Below are 26,634 nucleotides of genomic sequence, written 5' to 3'. Positions count from 1 at the left end.
AAATCAAATGATGGAACTTCATAGTGCAGCCATTTTTCTAATTATCGAGATTTTTCTTTTGTTCAAACTATAGTAAAACGGCTGGAATTATGGACCACGATGGCAATGTGTACGTGGGCATGTAATACCACCGATTTTGACTTTTTTTCGCGGCAAAAAAACCAGGTAGATTTTAGCAAAATATGTATAAATACAGTCTGAAAGTTTGACTGTAAAAAGTGTTACAGCAAATTTTGTACAAAAATTGCCTGACCTAAAAGAGCTTAGCGTTTTACACTTGGAGTACCCTGTCAAACGTTATTGTCCGGTTTATATCCTCGTAAAATAAGCAACAGGATATATAAGTCAGCATCTCGTAAGAGCAACAGTTTAGAATCGAAAATATTTGCTAAATATTATTAGGTCGTCCGAAAAGTTTCTTTCGTTTCACAAGGAAACAATAGATGCACAACGTTTTTTCTTTTATATTATTTTGATCCATTGCTATTTTTATCCTACAATTTACATCGTATGATCGATTTTGCATTACGTGCAGTATATTAATACGTGCAATAAAATATATTATAAAAATGTTTCGCATCTATTGTCTCCTTCTAAAGCGATAGGAACTTTCCAGATAATCTAATAATAATAAATATTAATATTTGTGTAAATAACATCAGTCCAGAAACTTGGGCGAAAATGCGCCGCCATATGCGTGTACCTGATAAACTCGAGCATTATGAGAAACGCAGGACCGTATCGAATTTTGCGTTTCTATATGGAACATAACTTATCGTTCTCCATGCATGCCTCGACGCATACTAACACATGCATTGAACGAACGACGACCATTCCTGGGCAGAGTGCGAGTTTTTCAATAGCCGTGAACGGAGGTATTATACGTGGATTTCGAGGCGAGGTTTCCTCAGGTCAATGGAATCGACGGGAATACCGATCGATGAACTCGAAACGGCTGATATATCGTGGAATATTATCCACCAGGCGCCAATAGCAACGACGAACGAGTATAAATAACTCGGCTAAGGGAACCTAGAGGGAAGCCAGCGCGCTTTTCACTTTCTCTAGTCGTTACTCTCTCGCGATCCTCCGTTCTGCCGTGATAAATTTGTCAAGGCACCTACCATATCGATTGCTTCCACTCCCCTGGGAACGGTAGTCGTCGTATCTATGGCTGACCATCACGACAAGAGCGACGCACAGCGGCCAAATTGAACGATGGACAATTACCGGATGATCAACGAAACATAGAACGACGAGAAAGCGAATACAGCGACGAAAATACAGAAATTTTCTAACACACGGTGAATATTCAACGCCTAAATGATCTATGAGATCTACGTTCAGTTCGTCTCATTACTCGTCGCAATTTATTACGACGTGACGACACGTACAATAATATTGGATTGGCAACTAAGTGATTGCGGATTTTGTCAATACCACCTAATGACAAAATCCGCAATCACTTAGTTGCCAAGCCAATATAACGATTACGATTTATCAGAATACAATTGGACCAAGCTGATAATTTCTGTCGAAGTGACTCGAAACGACGATCTTTATTTTGTGTATCGGTAAAATTTGTGCCACTGTGCGACGCGTTCGCAAGCGCATTCGTATATTCTGACCAGACGATATATAGCTTAAGTAGAGACAACCGGTCACGGTCAGACTCAGCATCTCCATTTATAGAGAATTTCGAGGTCTGAGGTCGCGGTTCTATCGAAAACTAGAGAAGGTAGCTGAGTACCGAGTAGCGTCGTAGCTCTGGCCACCGGATGGCAAAGGTGGCGGTGCCCCTGGAGGAAACGGGGATCGCGGAGGACCGGATGGCGGACGGCCTGGCGGTTTCACACCGTAAAGGCTGTACGATTCCTCCAACAGCTCCGTATCGCTGCACCACCCACAACAGAGATATACGTATCCGCGCTATCAGCCATCCACGAAAGTCGAATTCGAGATCGCCACGACCAACTTTTGCTTTACGTCGTTGATACGATGTATCTCGTCGCACGCGCTTTTTGTGGTTCTTTCTTTTTCTTTTTTTTTTTTTTTTTTTGTCGGATAGACCGGGCTTCGGAGGAAGTTAAAGGAACGAAAGTAGCAAAAACGAACGATTACGATTGAAACATAAGGTGGTCTAAAATAACTGGTGTCTAATAGTTTCTCAATTTTTACTTTCACGAATTATCAACGAGTTTTTAATAATTATTATGAAGACAAATAGAAGAGGTTTGCTTTTTTTTTTTTTTATAGAACACGTTCAAAGTAACTACCTTTATACCTCGTTCAAGTAGTATGCTGCTGTAGAGCAGCTTGACAAAATTTTGGAAAAGGCTCAGTTCAGCTTGCAACTACTCTTCTTCGTTCCCGTTTTCAATTGATAATTTTAATATTATTCGTCACAAGGCTAAAATAATATTACGCTCTCCGTAAGCTTCGTAACTCTTGTAAAATACTATTGCAAAGTCGAATGGATACTTTCCACCGCAGTCTATTTTATACGTATACATATGAGAAGATTCTGTATAAATATTGAGAAATTAGCGAGAGAGTATGAGAAAATCAACATGAAACGACCGAAGCGGTGGTCCGTGGAACTCCGGTTACCTGGCTTCCTCGTCGATGACCGGTGTCACTGTTCCCGAATACTGCGAATAGTACGGGTCCTCGTAGCTGCTGCCAGCGCTGTAAGGACCAGGTGGATATCTGCCAGTTCCAGAGCCAACTCCTCCACCTCTTTCTGGACTGCTCATATAACCGCTTTCCCCGTGCAATCGATCTGTAGAATCGCAAGGATTAGTACAACCACGCAGAGGGTAAACGATCCGCCTATGCAACCGAAAATTATTTTAATAAATTCGTAGTTTAGCGGGTGGAGAAAATTTTAAATTGCATTTATGGGTATCGCGATTCGAGAACGAAGATTATTATCGGTATCGATGGGGTCAAGAGAGAAAATGGACTATCCAGGTACAAGGTATAGCAGCATCGTGAAGTAATCTGATGATTTCGCTATACCTTGATCCAGACTATGCAGACTTCGAACGTGCTTCTTATGGGATGTCAAAGAGTTCTACGAATTTTTATTGGTGATAATAGGATCGGACACGATATCATGGGGTTGACGGCGATGCTCTACTTTAGATACTGTATACCACACATGGGGAAGGTTACGTATACATTGCAAGATACTTTGAGAGTGTTCCAAGGGGTCGCGTCTCGTTCGACCGAATCTCAAAAATGCCAATCTCAGGGCCTCTCTCTCTCTCTCTTTCTTTCTTTCTTTCTCTTTCACTCTCTTTCGAAGCCATTCCGTTGCGACCAAACCGCCTCCAAAATAGTCAAAATCTTCAGAGTCAATTGGGCAATGTTATGCAAAAACCTATCAACCTTCAACGATCTGAAATGGAGTGAATTTAGTGCGAAGTTTTTAATTTCAAAGAAAAGTAGCTTTATCACTGTTGCAGCTATTTCCTATACTTTATTTCTTTTGTTGTTTCTGCGTGTTCTTTAATGGCTCGTCTAGTAGTATAATTAATATTATTTAAAATTGTCTATTGGCTGATATTACTCGGCAATTTCAGTTTCGGTATGATCAGCATATTGGCAGACGCGTAAAAGTATAATGTTAACACTTTACCGACCGCTAGCGGTTCAACAGCAAACGCACGTCCGACCGGCAGCTCAGGCGCAGATTCTCCCTGGCGCCGGCTCTGTTTCCGTTTAGACTCCCCAATACCATTCTTTTCGTTCATCGCGAATAGTAAGTTTTTCAAATTGGTATAAAACTGTGGCAGCTTACAAAGCAACGCAGCTGACGCAACTGAGCGAGGTACCTTAGTATTATGTAACAAATTACTGCTCAAATAATGAAAACGATTGTCGGCGACAAAAAGCCGATTAATATGCTATCGATCGGTAAGCGTCGGCGACAAAAAGCCGATTAATAGGCTATCGGTCGGTAAGCGTCGGCGACAAAAAGCCGATTAATAAAGTGTTAAAATTAAAGCGTTAAATAAAAGTAAAGTGTTAAAATTAATTGCCTCGAGTGAGTTTCTTTACGTTTATCGTATCAAGAGGACGAAGAACCGATGCTGCGTGTCTTTCACTCTCAGCCAAGTAGTTTGCAAGTTTTCTGCAAAATAACTGACGAGCCTAAAATGAGACGGTTTCAATAATTTTATAATGCAAGAGTTGTTTTGCAAAACCAGAGATCGCAAAATTATTCACATTACAGGTCACAATTTTATCTAATTCGTTCTTATTTTGAGGGTTGCAGGATTCCTGCGTAATATGGCCCAGTTAACAAGCTGGATATCGAGATGGATAACATTCTCGAAAATATACTTCGTCAAACTGGAAATATATTTTTCACTTTTGCTCGATAAAACAGTGAGTTCCTCGGCCCTCGGTTCGTAGCCGAGTTTCTACCGGCTGTGAATCTTCTTGCCAGCGGATCCATCCGTGTCAACTCTGGCGTACGAATCCGAGCGACCACGAGATCGCGTATTGTCTAACGACCCAATACGGAAACCCTCGACCTCGTTTTCTTTTCTCCACACAAAGTTTCGATGTTCGAACGAGCCACGCCACCGGAGAGAGAGAAATATCGGGTTTGGCATCGAGAAAGATCGAAAATCGGGCAAACTTAACGCAGAGAGCCGGTCGCGATCGACTGAAAAGGACCGAGAGGCAGAGCTGGGCATAGTTCGAGCAGACTTCTATCTAGACAAATAAATTATTCGAAATTTATTCATCGATACCTCGTTATGTGTCATTTTGCATCAAGACTAGTCGTTCACAGATGCCAATCCTTTTACTGCACATTAACCTCGAGATACAAATTATTCCAAAATTCAGTTTCTAATTTTCTAACCAATTTATATTTCGTCAGCGTATTTTCTAACCGTAAGTAACAAAATTATTAAAAATTTGCGTGATTATATTCGCCTGGTTATCTCTACGCGCACAACCAGTCGAAATAAATAGAAAATAAAATATAATACATAATAAATAATATACAGGATGGTTGGTAATTGATTGGTACAAGCGGAAAGGGGGTGATTCTACGCGAAAAAAGGAGTCGAAAATATAGAATACAAATTTTTCGTTCGAGGCTTTGTTTTCGAGAAAATCGACTTTGAATTTTCGCTCGGTACGCGTCCACTTTATCACGTCTCGTTATAATCTCGCTGTAGATTTTTAAAAAAATTAAAAAAAAAAATTTGCATTCTTTTTTCGCGTAGAATCACCCCCTTTCCGCTTGTATCCCCAGTTACCAACCACCCTGTATATTAATATACATTAACAAATAATAAATAATATATATATATATAATAAATAAAATAAAATTCGCCAATAACATTCAATTCAAATTTCCTCATCTTTATTTGTTATTCGTCGTTGGAATCAATTTTGCCCAACTCTGGTCCGAGGTTTCCAGAGGGTTGTTTTAAGGCTACTACTGACCTGCTATACTATAGAGGGAGACCGAGCTGTCTCTAGAGAAGCGAGCCGAGCCCCCGAGGCTTCCAAGGGGACTCTTACCACACTGGTAGCTGCGAAGCGGCTTGGCCGGCGGCACCCCGCCACCACCTATCCAACCATCCGGAAAACCAAACAAAAACCAATGTACCCAGCTGGTCCGGTGTACGTCGCGTTTCTGCCCGACGTTCGTTCCTTTGCTAATTCGCGACTGGTAAAAGTGCACGGTGGTATCGCGACTCGGAAATATTGGCTTGGCAACTAAGTGATTGCGGATTTTCTCATTAGGTGGTAATGAGAAAACCCGCAATCACTTAGTTGCCAAGCCAATAATCGGAGAATATTGGCGAATTAGACGACGAACGTGAGAAAATCGATGCTCTATATAACACGCTGTGTTTCCTGCATAAATAAATAGCCCCATTTTATAAAAAAATTCTACCTTTACATGGGCAAACAGGTTTTGCCTATATAATTTTCTCTCGTATTATACGCGATCGTTGTACAGCGTACGTTATACGAATTGATCGGAGGACAAAGGTACTGGCAGATGAAAGAGAATTTTTGCGTGACAAAACGATCAGCAGTTGGCAGTCGGTCTGATTTAATACTTGAGATGGAATGAAATAAAATTAATGCAATTTGTTTGTAGGTAACAGCATACGTAGAATATAAAATCAAAAAGGCAATATCCTTCTTTTAACGAAATTAAAGAAATCGAACTGCTAGATGGCAAACTTTTTTGAATAAATTACGTGGGCTTGAAAACAGCTCACAGTTTTCAGACGTGTAAATGCCTGTAAATTAGGTGACACATCATTATCATCTTCTTTATTGCTGTCACTTTCGTACGTTTCATATAATAAAACGTTCACACAGCGGATGTTCGTATAACGCAGGCTCTACTCTAACCACTAATTTGTTATTATTAGATAGGCGAATATGAAACGTCGTTCTGTACGACGAGACTCGAATTTCTAAAACGTCGTATATTTAATCAAAATAATTCCCACGTCGTTCGACAAAACTTTCTCAAAAACTATTTCGTTTCGTTATTGCGGAATATGAATTTTCCAATAAAACAAGTCGAACATTTGTTCATTTATAATTCTCATTTATATAATTTATAAAGTAATTAAAGTGATTTACGCGTTAAAGAATCGCTTAGATGGAGCAGGAAACGTCTTAAACCGCTCGAAAATGCTAATTTCTAGAAACCATTTTTCCAAATTGAAGTTTACGTAAAGAAACCGTACGAACTTTCTGATTATATATTAACGTCGCGATAAAGAAGTTTTATATTTTTCATCATAAATCTTCCTTATTAATCATCGAACGCATCGATTTATGTCAAATTTCATAACGAGAAACAGGCGCATATCGTGCATCAACCTAATTACTTCACAACTACGTAACCGAATTTATGAAAAAACCAACAGGAAATATTAATTGTTTTTAACTTTCGATTTTAAAATGGGGCCTTTCGTAACACATGCTTCGTCTATACGCGTGACAAAATGCATCTTATGTATTGTAACGAATAAATCACTATTTTACACTGTTCTTAATGAGATGTCACAAACGAACAGTTTTTTCCCTTTAAAGCGTCGTTACTCCAAGATTGCTTGTGTATTAGGCACTTTTCCAGGGCGTCGTAGCAAAGGCGCGAAGCGGATGGTCGTCGATCGTAGTTTGTCAGACGACAGTCGGGACTCGAGTCGACGAACGTGTTCGCGCAATCGAGACGACCTCACGCGATCGCCGATCTCACGGACGGCGCGTGTACATTGCACAAGGATTCGGTGCTTGCATCCGCAAGGGACGAAAAGCGTTGGATCGGTGCGTTACTTTCCATCAAACGATGCGAACGAGTATACAAGCTGAGGAAAGTATTGCAACATTTGTGACGAGCTTTTCCTGTAGCGACACGGTTATTTTGAAAATTGTATGCCACAGAATCATCAAGCGGAAATGAGTTTTTATTCAAATGGATGGGAGTCGTTGCTAAATAACACTTTGACCACCACGCAGAAATCACGTGTTTCGCTCAGGACGCCACGGGAGTATTTTTATTATTCAAAGCATATAATGGCAAAATAATGATAAATTGATGATGTAAGACAACATTCTTCCCCAATGGACCGTTTATCTTATTGGTGGTCACGGGTGACCACCGTGACGCCTCGGTAACAGTTGATAGCGACATATTGTAACAAGGCTTCGTTTATTGCAACAAACCATTCGCTTTCGTTATTTCGTCGTAGGCAAAACGTGCGGAATATATTGTTGAAACGTGTAGAAGATATTAGTAAACAGTATTATGATTATTTTTATGATCTCGACGAAACATTCGGCTGAAATGGTACAGGTCCGCAGGAAAAATTATGTTTGCGATAAACCAATGGTAGTGTAGATTACAAGAGAGGAAAATGTGCTGTAGATTTATCGGATCGAATGATAGCATATTCTACACCACATAGAAGAACCCTCGAGTGGTATATAAAATTAGCTTTAGAGTTATTGTTAGATACATCAATTTCAAACGCGATGATACTCTATAAACAAGCAACAAAACTAAAAATCAAGTTATCAGATTTTAGAATGGCACTCGCAATGCACCTCACACAGTGCCATTCGCCAGAGCCGTCAAATATACTTATTCGACAAAGATTGCGACACGAAATGCAGAAGAAAGAAGGGCAAGCGTACCTGGCACGAAAATTTTGCAGAGAGTGGTATAAAAAAATGTTAAACAGTTAGGATGAAAAATTGCTATGAATCGGACGAAAAAGGTGATCACCTATCGTCCAGATTGTATCGATGAGTCACATTTATGTTTGAAGTGTTTTAAGGGGGTATTCTGGTCTAGAGGCATGAATTTTTGAAGCTCTGTACAAGTGAAACAAAAAATATTTTTGCTATCCTCCTTTTTAGCATTTGTTTATTGATATTTCGAGATTACGTAAAAAATTCACTGAAAAAAAGAACTCAATATTTAAAAAGTTATGAGCTGGCAAAGTGGGTGCTGCCAAAAAAATGGGGTGTCGTGGCGTGCATGATATCGACCCTTCTGGTCATTTGAAACAAAAAAAGCGAACAGATTCTTAATTAGTATGGATGCCGCTATCGTCTGAATCTTGGAAAAGTCAATACAACATTTTTTCACAAAATGACGGCCGTTTGAAACAAAATTTCTTAATTCGCACGTTTTTTTTGACAATTCCGAACGTTTAAAGATAGTAATATTAAAGATTTTGAGTTGAGCGTGGTCCGGACGATAGAGGAGTATATAAGGAATATTCAGACCAAATTTAAAATAAATCGGTTCATTAGAACTTGAGATATCGTGCACGCCAACTCGAAAAAAGTAGTTTCGAGAAAAACGCGTTTAAAGTTTTCAGACAAGTTTACTCGGACAACGTCTACCGTCTACTGTTCATTTGTTCCGGTCGGACCGAAGCAGATGCTGCGTCTCAAAAATGGCTGTAACTCATAAAATAATTGAAATTTTGAAAAATCCTTTTAAGGGCATATTCTTGAATGTCTAAACTTTGGAAATATGGAAAAAAAATTTCCGATTTTTTCAAATTTCTAGACCAGAATACCCCCTTAACACAGTGCACCGTTAGATGCAAGATTTCTTCTCATTTTTTTTTTATTGATGTTCTAATAAAAATGTTTGATTGTTCAATGGGGCACTTTTTATTTCAAAGTATCTTCTATTTATCGGTTATATTCAAAATGCCCTAACTGACAATTTTCATTCAATTTTTACAATTGTAGGAACGTGATGGTCAAAGTGTTAATGAAAGCGATTGAAAATGGGTTAAGCCTCAACTGTTTCGATTACGAATAACCATCATAAAAGATTAAAATTTTTTTTTGAATGCTGGTATCGATAAACCATTAACGTTCTTTTTGGTTAAATCGTTAGTTTGGTTACCGATAACCATTGAAAAATTGTCCGCCATTGATAAAGAAAACGGTCATTCGTAATCAAAATCATTTGAATAAAAATATAAATATGACAAATATTTAGAGCGTGGCCTGCTCACCAATTTCAACGACGTTGAAATACCTCGTCAAACTCGTCATTCTGAACAATTTTTTCTATATATGTTACCGCTGCTCGGCTTTAATTTTCGAGATATTCGTAAAAAGCTTTTGAAATTTGCTTGGTAATATTGGCTTGGCAACTAAGTGATTGCGGATTTTGTCAATACCACCTAATGACAAAACCCGCAATAACTTAGTTGCCCAATCTGGTCTCTGAATATGGCGCATTTTACAGCACGTGACAAGTACTGCAGCAGCTGATTTAGTAAACTAAAATGAGGGGAATAAAGATCGTACGAACGTACATGCTCCTTATGACCTTGTTTTCGAGTCACAACCTTATTTTTCCACGGAACAGACTTTCGTGCAGATACGACGAGATTGAATGTCACGTGATGGATATGATAAAACGTATGTGGTTGTTGTGCCATGCAGCTCCTAAAACGTTACTTGGGCCGACTGTTTCCCGACAAATGGATGGGTCGTTCTGGCCCCACATCCTGGCTAGCTTCGTCTCCAAGCTTGAATTCGCTGCTTTAAAGTCCGTACTTTATAATAAAACGTCACAGTGAACGTTGACAGTGTTTCAACACTTTGTCAACACGTCGACTGAAATCACCGACAAATTCGTCCAAGACCAGGTCAGTTCAAACGAGTTGAAAATCCATGAAACGACGTATACACGTTTGTATTGAAACTGGAAGTTGTGGCTTGAAGCAGTTTCTCTGACGACATATAAGCAACTATTAGAACACGAAATGAGCTGTAACTGGAAAACAAGGTCGTACCGAGCATACACATATCTTTGTACGGAAGTTTCTTTTTATTTTAGTCTGCTGAATCGTGGTCCCAACGTGTCCTGAAACGCTCTGTACATTGCGTGTGTCGTACGAGACATTTCGAAGTTTCATTAAGCATTGTTACGAGACTCGAGTTTTCTAGACGTAAACGCTTTTTAAAAGCGTTCAAATACTTTCCTCAGCCAACGTACACGGCGACTGCTGTAATTAGATCAAACCATAACATAGAAATAGTGGAAGATAGGAAAAGATTTCATTAAGCAAAACATTGGAACGGTTTGAAAGAAATGTCTACGAGAAAGTAATCTCTTTAATCGCTGTAAACGCGTTTAGCGAAACGTTCGTCTATATTCCATCGTCTGAAACTAACATATGGTTTGGCCTAGTTGCGAGGAACACCCTGTGTACTTGTATATTTCGCGTCACCTCCTCCGAATCGTTGCAACGGAGGCAACGCGAGACTCGTTCGACCGCCACAGAGAAGAGGAACGATCGAGCGTTTTTTTAGTAACAAGCGAGGTGAAGGACGAGTAACAACGAGTATGCAGCAACGTTAGGAGCATCGGACGGTTAAAATAAATCCGATTGAAACGAGTGACAGCGTGCGGAGAATGCAGCGAGCAGAGGAATTAATCAGCCGTCTATGTCGTTCCGGACACCTGCAGGTCCGAACACACGACGAGAATCGTTGCAATGTCGTCGGGCGGACGCATTCTTCGTGGAAAGTCGGCTGAAGCTGAAGGGAGAACGTGGTGCAAGCATGGAGCAAACATGACAAGCACAGGCAGGAGGAAAAGCGACCAATTGACGCTCGAGACTCGATTCCCGAAACCACGCGATTCCCATCCTCGAGAACTTGCCCGGTCCACTGATCACGAAGCGTCGTTTCATAGAAGCGTAAGCGTCGTCTATTGAAGACGACGATACGTCTACGCTGCTGTTTAGTTCATAAAACGTGCAGTAAAGGTAACTGTAAGTTTACGCCAAGTCCGTGTTTGTTGGAAAATCCGCAGCACAAAAAGATTGGCTGTGACGGATATCTGCAGACAATCGTCTTAACACGTAGCCAACCGCCAAGCCAATCTATAACGCTGTGCACGTCGAATTTTTCCAAGTATCGAGCACTAATGTTCGTTACTCAAGAAACAAACGAGTCTAAAAATGATTTAAGCGGTGAGGTACATTTTGCGGTGGTGATTTTCTTTAATGATTGCACGTATTGTTTATAGAAAACGTGAAATTGAAAGTATTTAAAAGTGTAAAAACATATAGGTAAAATTGAAAACATTAACGATGATTAGAGATAAATAACAGGACTTGATGGTGAAATTAAAAATTCATAATGCATTTCAATATTCTTTTACAGTTTGCTATCGTTCGATTATATTGGATTGGCAACTAAGTGATTGCGGATTTTGTCGTTAGGTGATAATGGCAAAATCCGCAACCACTTAGTTGCCAATCCAATAACTTTAATTACCCATAACTGACAGTGTAACTTTTTAATTAATTTCAACACCACTAAATTCGTGTATTTCATTATATACTGTAGTTTATAAAGGCAGAAAAAGTGGTGCAACTAATTGGCAATAATTCCAGGTAAACACTAATTGATAATAACAAAGAAAAATTTTGGTTTTACAATTTCATTTTAAAATTCCTACTTCATGTTATATTTTTTCCGCAATGATGTAATAACTTTCGCGACGATAACTAAAAGAACGATATAATGAATTTTATTTTGTCTTTTATGTATTCAAACTGAAGCTAATTTTGTATCAGGGCTACTTATACCAATACCAGTGAAAATGACTGGTACTTGTCAGTGTAAAAGGGTGCTGCAATCTGTTTATCGAACCCCAATTAACCAGTTTCCCCATTTTCTACAACTTGCCATACGTTTTTCCAATTTTTCCATATGACGATATCAGTTATCAGGAAAATTCCGGATCGATCGTTAGATCGCTAGATGCTAACATTAGAAACACCACACCAGTCAAAATGACTGGTTTTACAATTTTATAAACGTGTCAACCCTCGTTTAGGGATCATGGCCCCAGATAGACCAATAATACCAAAAATGTACTACGTAACATGTAATTCCTTCCGTAAGAGAGTAATAAATCAATAAATATAAAAATATTCTATTATTAGGTATTTTTTAAAGACCAGTCATTTTCACTGGTTTTGATAGAAATATCTTCGTGTTAATTATCGGTAGTTCCAGTGTTAATACGCTTATTAGACAGGCGCGGGACGCTTCGTGGACAGTGGACCTAGCGTGATCGGCTTTCTAAGACTGAGTCTCGAGTATCGCGGATTTTCGTGTACCTGGAGTGGCGAGAGGTTTCGGTTGAGTAGGCGTTGCATTGGGTCCTCCGACTACCGACGACGCCGCAGGACTGTACGCTCTCATTAGTTGGCCTCCGCGTGGCAGGGTGCTGCTTCCTCCGACATAGTATCCGCTGTTTCCGGAAGTCGAGTTCTTCGCCGTCTAAAACACAGATGGCGCGTCGAAACGTTACTCGTCTGACATAATCGACTGATACGACAAGTGGTAGTTGAGGCGAAAGGGACACATATTAAACGGGACATTATACACATGTACATAGCAATGACAGTAGTAGAGTCTCGATTATCCGAGCTGATGTGCACCGAGCCCATCAAGCGTACCAAGGCTATCGGATAATCGAAAACTCGGATAATAAGATCATAAGAAACATTTTGATTGTGTAATATTACAGATATATTGGGTTGGCAATATTTTGTCAATATCAGCTAATGACAAAAACCGCAATCACTTAGTTGTAAGTCCAATATTTAACATTGATTAACTATTTAATTGATTCAATCGATCCAACTATTTAATTGATCAATCGCATTTACGATAGTCGTCTATTTACTCTTTTGTGCTCTTTACGTTAAATTTTCGAAAAAAAAGGGAAGAGTGGAATTTTGACAAAGTTCAAAGTATCTCGAATAATACGGAACATAGGTGAAACTAAGTGATTGCGGATTTTGTCAATATCAGCTAATGACAAAAGCCGCAATCACTTAGTTGCCAACCCAATATTTAACACGAATTAACTATTTAATTGATTCAATAAATCCTACTATTTATTTGATCATTTGAGCATTAACAATAGTCGTTTATTTACTGTTTTGTGCTCTTTACGTTAAATTTTCGAAAAAAAGGGAGGGTGCAGTTATGGCAAAGTTCAAACATCGGTTAAACGGGACTCGGATAACCCATGTCCCGCAGACTCCACTGTACACAAAAGATGATAGATCTTTGCATTTTCGCATTTCAGTCAGAATCCCATGGCTAAAATGCCATAGTATATACTACAATGGTAAGACAGAATCTATTTTGCATTACCAAGGAGGCTGATATATTGGGTTGGCGACTAAGTGTTTGCGGATTTTGTCATTACAACCTAATGACAAAATCTGCCATTAGTTACCATTAGGTGGTAATGACAAAATCTGCAATCACTCAGTTGCCAACCCAATACATGTATGCATAAGGTACTAAGTATATTCGATGTAGCATGTATGTATGTGTATCTGCATGCGTAAATGTGTAAAGTAATGTATATATATATATATATTATACATAATAATAAGGATAGAATAGGTATAATTTTACAGACAAATAGAATTATAATATAAAAAGGGTAACCTCGCGGTATATTGAGATATTATGGAGTGGTGCTGTGTTACATTAATACCATGCTATCGACTGTTGCTTTTGGATGTGCTGTTGATCTTAAAATTAGATTATTTCCATTTATGTATTATTCCTTACATTGGCAAGCAGATCATGGTTTAATTCCAACGATATGCAACGTGAATGGAGCGTCGATAACACCTACAAATTATTAGTATTGATAAATTCTCTCTTGTAGAATGGTAACAAGTGTGATAATAAAACCGATGAAATTTGTTCAAATGCTAAAGTTCGAGTATCCTGTTAGAATGAGAAAAGTCTCGTAGAAATGAAAAAGGTTTTTCTAATAAGATAAACTTGTAACTTGTCGATTCCATGAACTAAATCTTGGTTACATGGTTTACGTGTATTGCATGTTATTTATTTATTTATTTATTTAACGAATTACACCAGTACACGACGCGAAATATAAAAGAACGAGCGCTAATTTTTAAGCCACGATTTGTACAACTTTATATAAATTAATATGCATACTTCAGAGCAAATTCTATTATATTCTATTATTATTATATATAATTCTATTATATTAACAAAAAGGAAATCAACGATTTCGGTAACGTCGTACGCAGTTGAACAAAATCTCCTGATACGATCCAAGTTACCTAAGCTATCCTCCGATATGCAGCTATACGAAGAAATTGCCTCCTTCTAACAGATAATTAAAAACATATAATTTAAACAGTTCCAAGATTTCTGAACGATCAACGAACCGATCGAAGATTTTAACCCTATCGTCTGCACATACTGTCGTTTAAGGACATGCAGCTTTCCTTAGACTTTTGTGTTCCAAAAAATCCCCAAAAATTCTTCTATACTCTGCCCAGTTTCTACAACATCATCCTATAGTTTCACCGTGTTAGCTTTTCTTAAGCAGAGCAAAATTTAAACAAAGATATGGAAAAAATGCGAGTTTACTTAAAATTACTAGTCGAAAACCACCAAATATACCGATGGAGGGTTCAAAAGTACGACCACGTCGTCCTCTTTGGTTCTACGCTTTGTTCCAACGTGAGCATATTCAAATTGTCAACACTTTACCGACCGCTAGCGGTTCGACAGCATACGCACGTCCGACCGGCAGCTCAGGCGCAGATTCTCCCTGGCGCTGGCTTTGTTTCGGTTTAGACTCTCCAATACCATTCTTTTTGTTCATCGCGAACGGTAAGTTTTTCAAATTGATATAAAACTGTAGGAGCTTACAAAGCAACGCAACTGACGCAACTGAGCAAGGTATCTTGGTACTAAATAACAAATTACTGCACAAATAATGAGAAAGATTGTCGACGACAAAATGCCGATTAATATGCCATCGATCGGTAAGCGTCGGCGACAAAAAGCCGATTAATAGGCTATCGGTCGGTAAGCGTCAGCGACAAGAAGCCGATTAATCAGCTATCGGTCATCTTCATTTTTCAGTTGTGGCAAGTTTCGACTCTTGCGTGTGTTCACTGGCGGAGAAAAAGCGTATGCAAGCAACTACCGGTAGAAAGTAATACGCAAAGCATTTCGAGCGTGCATTCGATCCTCGGACGACAAGAATCTTATGTGAAACATGACTTTTCATTTTTGTGAAAATGCGAACGTTCCGGTTTGAGAGGAAACGCGCGCAAGACAAACAAAAGAAGGAGACGCGGACATAGTCGCGGTGTCGTTTCGTCCAACGATGACGAAGATAATATTCGTGTAAATCAAGGCAGACTTCTGTCTTCTCGTCTCGTTTTTACGCGAAGGTCGCGGTAAACCGACGTGTCGTCGATTTCACTCTGATTTTACGATTCATTAAATCTCGGCAAACTTTCGCGTTTACTTCGACCAACGAGACAGATCACACATGCAGATAACTACGTTGCAACGTGAACAAATTCCGTAAAAGCTTTGTGACACTTGCATTTACGTACATAAATAGGCTGACGTCTTAGATACACGAGATCATCTAAATTTTTATTTAGGTCTTCTTTACCATCTTATGGAAAGATCTTCCAGTTGACAAAGTTCTACCATTGCACGCAAGGGCACGCGTAGCGCTGGAAGGAGCCCTTTCTCAAAGTCATTTTGTCACGAGCTTTCGAGGTGATATTTTTAAACGGAACCTTTTTTTCATCCATCTAAAGCTACAAAGAAATTGCATGGTCCGTGTTTTAAGTAAAAGCCGGTTCCATGCGAAACTCGTTCGGTCCCTGCACAGTGTTCTTCCTTGTTTTTCATCAAATTCGATATGTAATATTCGAAATTGATACGAAAATGACGTAATATAGGAAAAGTTTATCGTTTAGTGAGAGCGGTAATTTACGCCCAGGTAATACAATCTAACTCAATATTTTAAATTTGACGTCTAGTTGCTTTCTCTTTGCCTTTACTTTGATTTGTTATTTCCTCGTACACAGCCGTTGAAAATATTCGATCGAAAATTATCTAAATATACCTCGTGTCCAATAGCCATTTAATAAGGCACAATCGGTAAAAATAATACGAAGTTAACATTTGTTTATAATAATAGAACGATCGCAAAATCAAAAGGATAGGAGAAATTTGATTTTTCTTATTTTGCTGAGTAACATATAAACAAAAACGCGGATTGTTGCTCTCTTGAAACAGTTGCATAAGTTTATGTTTATTAACCAGGCGAAGGAGCTGCCTAAATATTAGCCAGGCAACACTATGTTTTTTATAGGATGCTGATATTTTGAAATGGCTTCTTTCACTATCTAATATCCTAGCTCTGCTTTCAAAGTTGCGCAATCGTTATACGAGCCTCAAACCGATCTATCGCTTAACTACGTGCCTGTTATTTCGAACGAAAACCATTTCGTCCTATGCGTCATCGTTTGAATAGCAGCGAGAGGAGAGTGACCAATCGACAAAGCAATTGTAAATGCCGCGGCTTTAAATCCTAACGACTTCTTCGATTTCTTTCGAACTCCTTCAGCTACACTCCTCGCCAAAAAAGTAGTTCACGCGTGCTATCTTTAATTTCTCAATGGCGCGTGTAAAGTTTGTCTAAATGGCGTCTGTAACGTATAATACGAAAACATTATGAGCTCAGGTTAGGTAATCAGGTCCAGAAATGCGTTTTGCATGAGTATTTATTTGTTCTTCGATTAAATTTATGTTTTTTTATTATTCTATTATTATTGCTTAGTCCTCTCGGTTTTGGACGAACTTTTGGTTTTACATCTCTTATGTCTATTTCTCTTCTTATACAGGGTGGTTGGTAACTGGTGGTACAAGCGGAAAGGGGGTGATTCTACGCGAAAAAAGAAGTCGAAAATATGGAATAAAAATTTTTTTTCTTTTTCTTTTTAATTTTTCCATCGAGACGACGATCTACAGTGAGATCCGTTATAACGAGACGTGACAAAGTGGACGCGTACCGAGCGAAAATTCAAAGTCGATTTTCTCGAAAGCAAAGCCTCGAACGAAAAATTTTTATTCTATATTTTCGACTTCTTTTTTCGCGTAGAATCACCCCCTTTCCGCTTGTACCACCAGTTACCAACCACCCTGTGTGTCTACCTCCCCTCTTTTCCACTCTATTCTATTACACTACCTTGCTTATTCTACCTCTGAAAACTAAAACTAGAAACTATAAATTAGCAACTAATGACTAAAAACTATTGTCACATTGGTCTTTAGCCTCCTTGCTGTGCATCCTTCCTGTCGTTTGCCCTTCTCTTCTCTATTATTGCTTTCAGTTCTGTTAAACCTTCTCCAGTTTCACTTAGCGTTTTTCCTATGTCCTTTGGTCCTCCCGCTATTTCACATTCTTCTATTACATGTCTCCGGTTTTCTTCTTTCCTTCTACATAGTCTGCATCTTGTTTTCCCCTCTTCTTTCCAGTATTCCCTTGCTTTGGTCTCGTTTTCGCATTTGAATCTTGCCAGTATTCTCCTGTCCTTCCACTTCATCCTCCCTTCTAAGTACTTTGGTCATTTTTCTTTGACTATGTTTCTGTAGTGTATATTATACTTGGATTCCCTTATCCTTTCCCCCTCTCTTCTGTTTCTCTCTTTCTTCTTTCTTCTATAATTTGGTCTGCTGTCAACCTTTCTTGCTCCTTTCTTGCTTCCATCTGTGTCCCTCCCTTTCTCACCTCTTCCAGTCCCTTCTTTCTCTTTCTTGCTCTTTTCCCTTCTTGGCCATTTCCCCATTCTCACTCTCTCTCTCTCTTCCCTTTATACACTCCTTTCTACTAATTCCTTTTTTGATTCTAGGGCTTTCTATTCGTACCTTGCTGCTCTTTTTGATGCTTTTTCTTTTACTTCTATTATCCTGCATTCTTCTATCAGTATATAATTTGGTGTTGTCATATCTAAGCCTAATATCCATTTCGCATATCTCCTTTGTACTCTAATTAAATTTATGTACAGGACACTATTTATTCTGTCATTGATGAACTTGATACTTGTCTTGGCGAAATAACCGATGCCGGGCCAAACCATCACGCTGCCTCCTCCCATTTGTCGTCGAATTGCCGACATTGTCTCTTTTCTTATGTCATGAAAATAATATTGCGATCCATCAGGACCATCCAAGTTGAATCTTTTTTCGTCTGAAAATAGCACCCTTCTCCGTTTCTTTTTCCAATGCTCCGTTTCTTTTGCAAAGCTTAAACGTTCTACTTTGTGTTTCGTTGTTAACGAAGGATTCCTTTTTCAATTTTAGCCTCTTAATATCTTCGCAGGATAGTAGAACTCGACGAACACTCGAAACACTGGCACTAACACTAGATTTTTCCATTATTTGCTTCGTCGTTAATTGCCAGTTGGAAGCTACACTCAACATTGCTCGTTTATCACGATGGGACAACGATGACGGCCGACCAGTACTTTTCTTTTTGCCATAATCTTCAACATTTTTTAAGAAATTCCGTATTACTTTACGACTTCTTCTTATTATTTTCGATATTTCTGCTACTGATAACTGTTGCTGTTTGAGTTCAAGAATTTGCTTTTTTTCAGACTCGTTTAATTTTTTCAGCATCCCATACTTACAAATTTATGTAATATTGTACTGTAATCTTTATTCGTTGATAAATCATGAACTACTGAACAGAGTGTGCTATCATTTCGTTCTTAAAATAAAACAATTTTTTTGCTGCACACTAAACCTCATAATATTTTTAATTATTTTCAACCAACCGCTTATTCTGAGCTCGTAATATTTTCATATTATACGTTACAGACGAAAAATTTTACACGCGTCATTGAAAATTTAAAGATAGCACACCTGGGCTATCCTTTTGGCGAAGAGTGTACGCTCGAGGCTCGTACAGTGACGGCCAGTGAAATAAATGGCAAGTGACAAATAAGCAAGCTGCTAGCAACCGTCCAGTAGTGTAATTAATTAACAAAATTCATGGAAATTTTTAGGCTTTGTGGTCAAGTAGGTAAAGAAAACAACTTTGCCCCACCACTCGCTGTTAACCAGCTACGACCATCCATTTCTTCAATGGAGTTCGCTCATTCAGTAGCTTGTCACTTTGTCACAGTAGTTGCCGGATTCGTTTGCCAAGCGGACCACCTGCTTCACTGAAGTTTGGGGACAAGCGAAATTTCTCGTTCAACCAACGATTCGTACACGTACGTACATAAAGTGGCTGACGAAAGTATTCAAACACTTACACTTACAAATTTCAATTAATAAAAAATGAGGTGCACTAAACTAATTTGTTCAAACAATTTGGCATGTATAATGATGGGAAAGTCTCAAGATTACACGAGTAAAATTTGAAAACGATTGAATAATATAGACAGGAGTTAGGATACGTTTATTAGAAACATTCATGACAAGTGTCTCACAAAAGTATTCTAACGCTGTAACACTGTTGATAGGTTTTCATCTTCCTTTGCACCGAATGTAAACATCATTGCTAAATGAAAATATTGGTACGTTCGCTTGATCTTAGGATATCGTTCCAGTAACAGTAACGTAAAAGTGTGCACAGTAGTATTTAAAATGAATATCAAAAAGTCTGGAAGAAAAGTGTGAAAGAGAAATAATATTCCGATTACATGTGGATGGCAAATCATATAACGAGATTGCCGGAGTGAACAGAAGTAAGTGAACGATACATTATATCATAAAAAAGTCAAAGAACGAGGGAACACTTGCAAACAAAGCTCGATACGTCGACCAAAGAAATTGACTGGAAGAGAGGAGAAAGTTATCATTGGCGAATTAAAAAAAATCCTACTACATCCGCTCCTCAACTCGCAGGTATGGTAGCTAATATGTTTTATAAAGAAGTTCACTCGGAATTATGTCAACGAATCTTACGAAACAGTGATTTTCATGGAGAGTACCGCGAAAGAAACCATATGTTAATGCGGTAAATCATAAAAAAAGATTGACTTCTGCAAAAACCTATATTAATAAAGATAATTTTTTTTGGAACGGTCATCTTTTCGGACGAGTCAAAATTTAACATTTTTGGCTCGGGTGGTCAAAATTATGTGTGGAGAAAACCAAATACGGAATTGGAAATTCGTCATTTACATCAAACAGTGAAACACGAAGGTGGATCATGGTGTGGGGTGCGTGGCTGCCAGTGGCACCGGAAATTTGATATTTATTGATGGAACACTTGATAAATATCAATATTTTAATATTTTAAAAAATAACCTAAAGAAAGAGCCCGTAAATTAGGATTATTGGAAGATTTCCACTTCCAACAAGATAATGATCCTAAGCATACTGCTAGAATTGTGAAAGAATGAATCGTATATAACACACCATACGTGTTAATTACTCCACCGCAAAGTCCAGACATAAATCCTATTGAAAATTTATAGGCTGAAATGGAAAAAAGATGAAATAAATTTCAGATAATCTGAAAGCAAGTATTGAAAGATAAAATTATAAAAATATGGAACTCCGTTGAGTGTAGTTTTTGCAAAATCATTGGTTTACAGTATGGTACGTCGATTGAGACACACTATTGCTGCTAAAGTTGGCCCAACAAAATATCGATATCAAATAATTGAATAATATATGTAGCGTTTAAATACTTTTGTCAGTCACTTACAATCCTTTTCAAATTTTGCTGATATAATCTTAAGACTTCCATCTTCCTACTGACATCTGCTTGTCTAAGCAAATTACTTTAATGTACATTATTTCGGTCATTCAAGCGTGCATATGCAAGCGTTCGAATACTTTCGTGAGCCACTGTATGTATTTACGAAAATGGACGAAAATACGACGTACAATGTGTTCATTGATATAATTAATAATAAATAATAAGATATAATAAAACCATAATACAGAAGATTATTAAAAGCAAATTTTGTAAACCTTTTAAAAAACATCGATCAGATCGTCATAGCATCAGACGATTAATATTGCAACGATGAGAAACTCTCCAAAAATTCAATGATTTACTTTCTCTTCTCCAATCGCTCTAAATATAATTTTCTGAAACATTCTTTCGTGAACATGAGAAACAAAAGACTAACGGAAGATTAGGTTAAACCTGAGACAAGATCAGCAACAAGAATTGCAGAAAATACGCAACACGGTCCATGATACACGATTTATACGAAGCAAGAAACAACAAACAACCAAGCGGAACGTTAACGCGAGTATCATCGTACGAAGTAACTGTAAGACGCGAGTACGTGAAAAGAAACGGTGAAATTACTTCGAATTTAGCGGTCAAACGATTCGTCGACTGGTATCATGGACAAGGTGCTCCTTCCTCTTCGCTATTCAACCTGTTCACGCGGGCTGTGCTCGCCCGCCTTACCTTGCCACTAGCCTTGCTTAGTGTTGTTTACTCGCGTCGACTGTTCGCCACACCGGGCTTCGTTTCTCCTGCTCGAGATCGAACGTACAAGCAACCGACCAACTCTCGCAATTATCCAGATTTCGCTCAGAAGGACGATCCTTCGTTTCGAGATTAATCGAACGACCATCAGCAGACGATCGCTTCTTGGAAGAGGCTAAAGGGATGAACGGATCGAGCGGACGAACGGAGAACTCGTCGAAACTTTCTCAAACTTTCGACAATCGTCGAAATTATGCCATTGAAACCGTTCGTTTGATTTTATTGGGTTACGCAATAGTTCCATGTTGGGGGTCAACGATGCCGATAGAACAGAAACACGAGACTCCTATGCACAAGGTGGAGCTCACTCAGAAGGGATACATTCAGGTGAGAAAGTTTGGAAAGCTTAGAAATCGCTTCATTTTCTTCTTTACAATGAGATCTACGATGTTTGCAAAAGTTTGCAAAGTGTCTGTTCTTCAGAAGGGAAAGAAATTCTTTTCTAAGTATTAACAAAAAGATATTACGCGATAGATGTACGACAAATTAACAAATTAAGATTGATTGGGTTATAGCGAGTGATGGATTAAATCATAGTCAATTTAATTTCATTAAGTTCATCCATAGGATGCAAGATTTTGTTACGTTCGTTGCCCCGTTACCGATTATGTAGAAACGCATAATCATCTTATTCCAGACACGTAATCGTAACAGTCGTTCATTGGCTAATCCTGTACGCACATTTAAGGCTTTGATCGAACGTATGCCACTGGAAACGTTTAACGGAATCCGAGATCGTTAAAAGTAAAATGCCTGATTTGGTTACAGTATCGAACAAACCTGGTCATAGAAAGTTCTTGTCTTTTTTTCTACCACGTTATTTCCATTCGATCTGTTCTTTTTTTTTTCTAATCTCGTTATGTAACTTTTCCACATCATTCGTGAACATTTTCATCGTGTCGAAGAAATAAATTTTTAAAAATTTGTCTACTGCTTAAAACGCAAGAACTCGCTGTAAAATTGCGCAATTCTTCGATCGATTCACGTGCATATATTCGCCGATTTTTTGCATCTGTATAAACAGAGGAAATGTGGATTTGCAGTTTCTACGATGGGAGCTGCCAGTGCCGGAGTTGACGGAGTTCACCTTCTGCCTGTGGATGCAATCGAATGATCTCACTCACTCTCATCCCATATTCTCCTACTCGAGTAAGTAGACTCAAAGAACGTCGATGCGAACGTTTCTCCGTTTCGTGATTATCTTCTGGCCCCTTTCGTGCCTTTACGCAGCCAAGCAAACAGCCACGAAAAGCATTTTCACCGCTCAGAGAGTCGCTGGCTCGTGCCGGCTAGTCGCGTTTCGTTCGCTCGTCTTGACCAAGTGGTATTTAATGTTGCAAAGATGAAGTGTTAATAACTGTTTACGCGATTGCTTCCGACAGAAGACGAGCGAGAGCGACTGGTACGATCGTGGATAGCGCCACATGGCAGGAGCATTCACCTTGAGATCGGAGGAAAACAGGTGCTCGCTATGCCGACCGATATTCTAGAGAATCGATGGTACCATTTCTGTCTCAGTTGGGAGAACCAGGCCGGGCTCTATGGACTCTGGATCAACGGCCAGCTCTGGGCTCAAGGTCATTCCGATCAGGTTCGTCGAATTTTCATCTATTTTGCAAAGAAGGACGATGAGAAAGTGAGGAATTTCTATCACTTCGTATGCTACTTGTTGTCTAAAATTCTAACAACACCATACCAAGGTCATACCAAGTAGGTCGTAAGTTATCAAAAGTGCAATCATTCGTGGCAGACCCAATGGGAAAATTCTAAAAATGTAAATGAAATTGGTGGTGCCAATGCGTAATAGTTTGCCTTAACACTTTGACTGCCACGCCAAAATCACGTGTTTCATCTCAGGACGTCACGGGGGTATTTTTATTATTCAAAGCATATGATGGCAAAATAATGATAAATTGATGATGTGAGACAACATTCTTCCCCGATGGACCGTTTATCTTACTGGTGGTCACGGGTGACCACCGTGACGCCTTGGTAACAGTTGATAGCGACATATTATAACAAGGCTTCGTTTATTTCAACAAACCATTCGCTTTCGTTATTTCGTCGTAGGCAAAACGTGCGGAATATATTGTTGAAACGTGTAGAAGATATTAGTAAACAGTATTAGGATTATTTTTATGATCTCGACGAAACATTCGTCTGAAATGGTACAGGTCCGCAAGAAAAATTATGTTTGCGATAAACCAATGGTAGTGTAGATTATAAGAGAGGAAAATGTGCTGTAGATTTATCACATCAAATGATAGCATATTCTACACCACATAGAAGGACTCTCAAGTGGTATATAAAATTAGCTTTAGAGTTATTGTTAGATACATCAATTTCAAACGAGATGATATTCTATAAACAAACAACAAAACTAAAAATCAAGTTATCAGATTTTAGAATGGCACTCGCAATGCACCTCGCACAGTGCCATTCGCCAGAACCGTCAAATATACTTATTCGACAAAGATTGCGACACGAAATGCAGAAGAAAGAAGGGCAAGCGTACCTGGCACGAAAATTTTGCAGAGAGTGGTATAAAAAAATGTTAAACAGTTGGGATGAAAAATTGCTATGAATCGGACCAAAAAGGTGATCACCTATCGTCCAGATTGTATCGATGAGTCACATTTATGTTTAAAGTGTTTTAACACACCGTTAGATGCAAGATTTCTTCTCATTTTTTTATTAATGTTCTAATAAAAATGTTTAATTGTCCAATGGACCACTTTTAATTTCAAAGTATCTTCTATTTATCGGTTATGTTCGAAATGCCCAAACTGTCAATTTTCATTCAATTTTTACAATTATAAGAAGTTGAAGTGGTTCAATGACCACCGTGGCGTCACAGGAGAAACCGTGACCAACGTGGCAGTCAAAGTGTTAATTCGTCGCGTTCCGTTGTAATTAATTAACAACTTCAACAATATCTTCTTACCTGCCCCATCACAAAATTATAGATTTTTCTTTATAATATAATAGCGTTATAGCTTTATGATATAATAGCGTTCGAATATTTGCATTTCACGTATTCGTGTGGAGGCGAAAAAGTTTCGACTCGCCTTTCAGGACACTGACAACTTCATCCACGCTTCTTACAACTTTCCCATCAGATTTCCCACAAATGATTGTGTTTTTACGATACTTTATTACGGCTTACATAATGTGCCTGAAGGGATAGAAATTTCCCATTTTCTGACTATTCTCCGCTACGCGGAATTTCCCATAGAAATCTGACTTACTACGCTGCTGAAAGGCAAATTATTTGTACGAAACTCGTGATCGATTTTAGACGATAGGACACAGGATCCCTAGTGGAGGAGACATCGTGCTGGGCCAGGAGTACACGGACTTTGACAAAGGGCTGGAGGACGGTATCGAGGGTTCTGTATTGGGCTTCAACCTTCTTCTAGCTTCGGCTTTCGATAACCCGCGCACAGACTACCAGCTCGAAGCCTCCTACGATTCGACTCGGGTGTCCACCTCGAGTTACGCCACGGTTCCGCTTTTTGCGAGGATTCCAACGAAACTGATGCAACGCGCCATCGATTATGGAACGCGAACGAGAACGCCTTACACATTCCTGCCGACTAATTCCAATAAACTTCGAGGACGTGGCTACGACAAGAACGCCGTGTCTCTGCCTCTGCTGACCGGCACAGCTAAATCCATCTCTTCTGGAACGACCGACCCATGGCGCGATGCTACGAGCATAGAACTGTCCAGGTTGCAAGATCAACCTCTAGGACTGCAATTGATAACATTGTCGTACACACACTGTGAAATTGGTAGAGGAAGTCCTTACATCGGTGGTAAGCTGATGTTGATCTCATGGACCAGAACTGCGGTTCGTATTTTTGGTGGAGCTTTGTTGAAGAACGTTGCCAGCGATTGTGGCAATTTCTAAGAATTTGCAGCAGCAGCTCTCTCACACTGTACGATAGAATCGAAATTGCTGTAGACACAGCCAGTAACCACGTTTTCGAACGTAGAGAAAGCGTTTAAATTTAAAGAGTGGGGCATCAGACTGGAGTTGTAAGGTCGTCGTCGCCAATATGGCCATACGCATATGTATTATATGCGCGTGAAAGATAGAACATTGGTGCAAACGTATTTACATATAATGTCACAGTTACTCGTCGTATCGAAGTTCCAACGTCTCTGTATTTATATCGGGTTGGCGACTAAGTGATTGCGGATTTTGTCAATACCGCCTAATGACAAAATCCGCAATCACTTAGTTGCCAACTATTTCTGTATTTCTTTGCCATTTCCATATTTATCGAATGGTATAAGAGTGTACGATTTAAGTATCGTGTCGCTGAAACGAATCTGTGAACGTATCAGGTTATGTCGAAAGTTTCTTTCGTTTTATAAGGAAGTAGCAGATGCACAACATTTTTTCTTTTATGTTATTTTATTGAATTATGTTTGATCTATTTTATTCTATTATTACAAAATGGATCATACATGAAATAATATAAAATAAAAAATGTTGTGCATCTATTGTTTCACTCATGAAACGAAAGAAACTTTTCGGACAATCTAATACATGTTACAAGGTATTTGTCAGAAGCTATACCTTTGGGTAACAAAGATCATGCTATTTTATAAACTATAATACGTACACACGATGCGAGAACATCTATACCAATGTATAGCACTAACTGTATACGTATGTTTAAGACTAGTATTCACGCTGTTTATTTATTTTTCACTAACAATGTACG

At 38.8% G+C, this 26,634-nt stretch overlaps 2 protein-coding genes across 26 annotated transcripts in view; one reads left to right on the top strand and one right to left on the bottom strand.

Annotated features, from left to right (window-relative positions):
- LOC117217118 overlaps window positions 1–26,634 on the bottom strand; it is a 180,006-nt gene that overhangs the window by 21,843 nt on the left and 131,529 nt on the right. For 14 of the 25 annotated variants that reach the window (XM_033464445.1, XM_033464444.1, XM_033464453.1 and 11 more), the window contains 4 exons: window positions 12,675–12,837; window positions 5,473–5,610; window positions 2,611–2,782; window positions 1,751–1,906 (listed from right to left, as the gene is read on the bottom strand). In XM_033464445.1, the coding sequence (XP_033320336.1) occupies window positions 1,751–1,906; window positions 2,611–2,782; window positions 5,473–5,610; window positions 12,675–12,837 (629 nt within the window). Of the gene's footprint in view, window positions 1–1,750; window positions 1,907–2,610; window positions 2,783–5,472; window positions 5,611–12,674; window positions 12,838–14,151; window positions 14,215–26,634 lie in introns of all 25 variants that reach the window. The other 11 variants (XM_033464448.1, XM_033464464.1, XM_033464470.1 and 8 more) reach the window with 8 other exon arrangements.
- Window positions 21,793–26,298, top strand: LOC117217126. The gene is made up of 4 exons (XM_033464483.1): window positions 21,793–22,225; window positions 22,942–23,047; window positions 23,281–23,489; window positions 25,197–26,298. Exons 1-4 carry the CDS (start codon window positions 22,022–22,024, stop codon window positions 25,809–25,811), a joined length of 1,134 nt encoding a protein of 377 aa, XP_033320374.1. The 5' UTR covers window positions 21,793–22,021; the 3' UTR covers window positions 25,812–26,298.

The sequence above is a fragment of the Bombus bifarius genome, unplaced genomic scaffold, assembly GCF_011952205.1.
Source record: "Bombus bifarius isolate JDL3187 unplaced genomic scaffold, Bbif_JDL3187 scf7180000007974, whole genome shotgun sequence".
NCBI classification, from domain to species: domain Eukaryota; kingdom Metazoa; phylum Arthropoda; class Insecta; order Hymenoptera; family Apidae; genus Bombus; species Bombus bifarius.
This window is presented reverse-complemented; position numbering and strand designations above follow the sequence as displayed.

Coding starts and splice junctions, on each gene's coding strand:
- LOC117217126 (XM_033464483.1), top strand. CDS start 22,022: ATGAACGGATCGAGCGGACGAACGGAGAACTCGTCGAAACTTTCTCAA. Junction 23,048..23,280: donor TCCCATATTCTCCTACTCGA/GTAAGTAGACTC, acceptor TGCTTCCGACAG/AAGACGAGCGAGAGCGACTG. Junction 23,490..25,196: donor CTCAAGGTCATTCCGATCAG/GTTCGTCGAATT, acceptor GATCGATTTTAG/ACGATAGGACACAGGATCCC.